We start from the raw sequence: 4,512 nt of genomic DNA on the forward strand, positions 1-4,512 counted from the left end.
ATGGTGGCAGAATTATTTTGGCTTGGAATCCAGGAAGCTTTTCTGTGAGTATCCAAGCAGCTTCTAGTCAGTTTATGCATTGCTTCATTCAACCAGTGAGTGGTATGCCTAGTTTTTTCTGTACTTTCATTTATGCTTTTAATGATAGCTCTAATAGAGAAGTGTTGTGGAAAGATTTGAAAGCTTTAAACACACAGGATGCCTGGATCTTGTGTGGAGATTTCAATTGTGTTATGAGTACTGATGAGAGAGTTGGCTCCCCTGTTAGGAATACTGAAATAGTGGATATGTGTGATTGTATGCATTTCTGTAGTATGGAAGATATTAAGAGTGTGGGTAATTTCTACACTTGGAACAATAAGCAGCATGGTGCAACTAGAGTTTTTTCTAAAATTGATAGAATAATGGCTAATCCTAAGTGGTTAGGTGTTTATAGCTCAACTGAAGTGTGTTTTATGAATGAGGGTTGTTTTGATCATTCCCCTGGATTGTTGACTGTCTATCCTAGGGATACAGGGGGGAAAAAGCCTTTTAATTATTTTACAATGTGGAAATCTGCTCCTCATTTTCTGACTCTTATCCAAGCACAATGGAGTGGTACAGTTCAAGGGAGCAAGATGTTTGGTGTTGTTCACAAACTGAAGAAGGTGAAGTTGGTTCTCAAAGAGTTGAATAGAAAGGGATTCTCTAATGTTCAAGCTGCTGATCTTCAAGCATACCATGACATGATTGCAGCTCAGACATCAATGCATCTTGATCCTGCTGATCAGAGTCTTGCTGATGCAGAACTCAATGCAGTGCAGAATTACAAAAATAAGCATTAAGCCTATTTAGAGTTTTTGAAACAGAAGGCAAAGGTTTCATGGATTAGGGATGGTGATGAAAATACCTCCCTCCATCGGAGTATCAAAGCTAGGAATAATCATAACCAAGTTTACAGCATTCATGGCATGGATGGGATTTGGAGAGATAACCCTGCTGATATCTCTCAAGCTTTCTTGGATTATTACACAACTTTGTTGGGTACTACTCACACTGATAGAAGACCTGTTCTTAGTCATATTGTCCAAGCTGGTCCATTGATTACAGATGCTCATAGAAATATTCTAAATGCTCCTTATACAGCTGATGAGGTGAAGAAAGCTTTGTTCTCTATTCCTGGTAGGAAAGCACCAGGGCCTGATGGGTATGGATCCTACTTCTATAAAGATGCTTGGAGCATTGTTGGTGATGAAGTTGTCAGTGCTGTGCTGGATGTCATCCAACAAGGCAGGTTGCTTAAGGAGTTAAATCATACAGTCATTACTCTCATTCCTAAGACTAAATGTCCAAAGAATGTGAGTGAATTCAGACCTATATCCTGTTGCAATACTCTGTATAAATGCATTACTAAGGTGATCTGTAGCAGATTGAGGCAAGTATTACCAGATTTGATCATTGAGAATCAAGGGGGGTTTGTGCATGGCAGATACATAGTGCATAATATCATGGTGGTTCAGGATTTGGTAAAACAGTATGGTAGGAAGAGTGCTACACCAAGTTGTATGATGAAGATTGATCTTCAAAAAGCATATGACACAGTTGATTGGGATTTCCTGCAAGAAATGTTGGTACAGCTGGGTTTTCCTGTAGCTTTTGTGGCTCTTGTAATGGAGTGTGTGACCGCCCCTAAGTTCTCTCTAATGCTTAATGGCACAATGCATGGATTTTTCAAGTCAAAAAGGGGTTTAAGACAAGGTGATCCCATGTCTCCCCTTCTGTTTGTGATCTGCATGGAGTACCTGTCCAGAATTCTCTACAAAATGAGTGAGTTGTCTCAATTCCAGTTTCATCCTAGATGCAAAGAACTTAAGCTCACTCATCTATGTTTTGCTGATGATCTAATCCTGTGTAGTAAAGGTGAGTTCCCCTCTGTGTATCTTCTGCTTCAAGCCTTTAAGTTGTTCTCCAACTCTTCTGGTTTGTTAGCCAACAAGCAGAAGTCAGCTATCTACTGCTGTGGTATAGCTGAGAATTAAATCAATAGAATTGTCAATGTTTCTGGTTTTACTAGGAGTCAGCTTCCTTTTAAGTACTTAGGTGTTCCCATCTGTGCTAAAAGAATTTCTGTTGCTCAATGTGATGTCTTAGTGGATAAGATGGTTGCTAGGATTAAAGTCTGGAGTTCAAGGAATCTTTCCTACACAGCAAGAATGCAGCTCATTAATTCTGTGTTGATGAGTATTCATATGTACTGGGCTCAGGTATTTATTTTACCCAAGAAAGTACTGCAGGAAGTTACTAAAGTTTGTAGAGCATTTCTCTAGAGTGGGCAAGCTTATAGTCAGAAAAACAGTAACATTTCTTGGGAAAGTTCATGTTGTGATAAGAAGCAAGGTGGACTTGGATTTAGAGATGTTATCAGATGGAATATTGCAAGCATTGGAAAATATGTTTGGGCCATTGCTTCCAAACAGGATAATGTTTGGATCAAATGGGTTCATGCTGTGTACATTAAGGATGGGGATTGGTGGGAGTATAAACCCTGTAGCTTCTGCTAGCTGGTATTGGAAGAAGATTTGTGCCATAAAAGAGAGGTTGAAACTAGTCTATACTCAAACTGAGTTAGCTGCTATGCCTCATTATTCTGTGAAAACAGTTTATGAGAAAATTATTGGTCCAAAACCTGTGATTCAGTGGGATAATATGGTGTGGAATAGGCTGAATATCCCTAAGCATAGATTCATATGTTGGTTGGCAGTGCAGGACAGGCTTCAAACCACTGCAAAATTGGCAAGATTTGGTGTTAGTAATACTGCAAGTTGCCTGATTTGTGGACAAGCTGATGAAGATCATAAGCATCTGTTCTTTGCTTGTCCCTATAGCAGCAGATGCATTAGTGCTCTCAAAGCTTGGTTAGGGATTACTTATTCCACTGGTAATCTGAAGCAGCTCATGAGGTGTATTGCTCATGGCAGAATGTCAAAGTTTAGAAGGCAGGTTAGCTTTGCAATGCTAGCTGCTGCAGTGTATGCTGTTTGGTCAAGTAGGAATGGTTGTTTTTGGAATGCTTCCTTTCCAACTGTTCAGAATATGGTAGCTAGAGTTAAGCAAAATGTTAGAGATCGAATTTTGGTTGTTTTACCTAAACATGTATCTAGGAGAGATAGCTTGTGGTTTGCTACTCTGTAAGATAGATTTCTGTTTCTAGCTCTTTGATGGAATTGTCCAACCTAGTTGGTTTGTTTCATCCTTGAGTTAGTTTAGGTTGTAAATCTGTTTTGAACTTAATATTATTCGATCTTGCTTGCCTAGCAAAAAAAAAAAAAACTTTTATTGGGCTTAAGTGATCGAAAATCGGTGAAAAAGTCAACGAGATGGTGATGAATTGATGATAGTGACTGAATATATTGAGAGAGGGTACTTCCACGTAGAGACATATTACCGTCTACAACAAGTTTATTACATGTTAGGCCCAATAAAAGTCGTTGGGTAGTAAATGTGGGATTATTAAAAAATATGTCGTAGGTGAACTTAATAAAAAAAAATCGGCCAAAGGTTGGATTAATATTACCAAATTTTCCATTGGATTAACAACCATTATCTGAAAATGTGGGTTTGCTATGCAATTTGTACCAACAACTTGAACCGAAAATAAATAGATTTCCAGCCAATCAATAAAACTAAACAACAAAAAATTGAAACAAAAATTAAGGTAAATAAATAATACTTCTACCGTTTCAAAATAACTGCAACACTTTCTTTTATGGCCGTTTCATAATAAGTATAACAAATTATTTTATTTTTTGATAACTTAAACTAATATTTTATTTTTCTTTTCATCAACCTAAAGTGCGTTCTCTTCAATTTACAAGATATGAACTTATAAGACCTTATTTAACTTATAAGATCTTATTGAATCTTATTAAATCTGATTTAAATTTTTTAAATTAAACTTTTAGTCATTAGAATATTTATAATAATTGAATATTAATAACTATTACGTATATGTTTATTGTTGTATGTCTCACCAAGATGTTGAAATACTCATACATAAAAGATCAGGCATTGATTTTGTGAACGTAACTTTTAAATGTTAACTAGTGTGTGGCTCGGGCGTTGCCCCGGGTTTTGACATTTATTCGGGTTTATATTTTGTAAATATGTGCCCATATATATAGATGGTATCTTCATCAAATAGGCGATGATGACACAAGATTAGTGACCGATCAACAACCGTCCTAATCTGAAACCCCACATCAGAAAATCAAAATAAAGCTGAAACCTTTTCTTCTTCATTAGTTGATTAATTACTTAATCTCCGTCAATGTTTCCCCTCTTACTCATTATTACACTCTATTACCCCCGAACTTTTTGTAATGTGAGGCCTAAGTTAGGAAAGTAATAATAGTACATTTATAAATCATTTCCTTTTTTTCACTCACTTATATTAAATTTAGTATTTATTGTAAAAAAGAATATATATATTTTTATATGGAAAAACACAACATAAATTTGTAGTTGGTTAAGATG

The 4,512-nt window shown here is 36.3% G+C and overlaps 1 protein-coding gene across 1 annotated transcript; it reads left to right on the forward strand.

Annotated features, from left to right (window-relative positions):
- LOC130469839 (uncharacterized) lies at window positions 1-824 on the forward strand. The gene is made up of 2 exons (XM_056839347.1): window positions 1-44; window positions 149-824. The coding sequence occupies exons 1-2, from the start codon at window positions 1-3 to the stop codon at window positions 822-824; spliced, it is 720 nt and encodes a 239-aa protein (XP_056695325.1).
- Window positions 825-4,512: the final 3,688 nt, after the last annotated feature.

This window comes from Spinacia oleracea, chromosome 3 (assembly GCF_020520425.1).
Source record: "Spinacia oleracea cultivar Varoflay chromosome 3, BTI_SOV_V1, whole genome shotgun sequence".
NCBI lineage: Eukaryota > Viridiplantae > Streptophyta > Magnoliopsida > Caryophyllales > Amaranthaceae > Spinacia > Spinacia oleracea.

Coding starts and splice junctions, on each gene's coding strand:
- LOC130469839 (XM_056839347.1), top strand. CDS start 1: ATGGTGGCAGAATTATTTTGGCTTGGAATCCAGGAAGCTTTTCT. Junction 45..148: donor GGAATCCAGGAAGCTTTTCT/GTGAGTATCCAA, acceptor TTTTAATGATAG/CTCTAATAGAGAAGTGTTGT.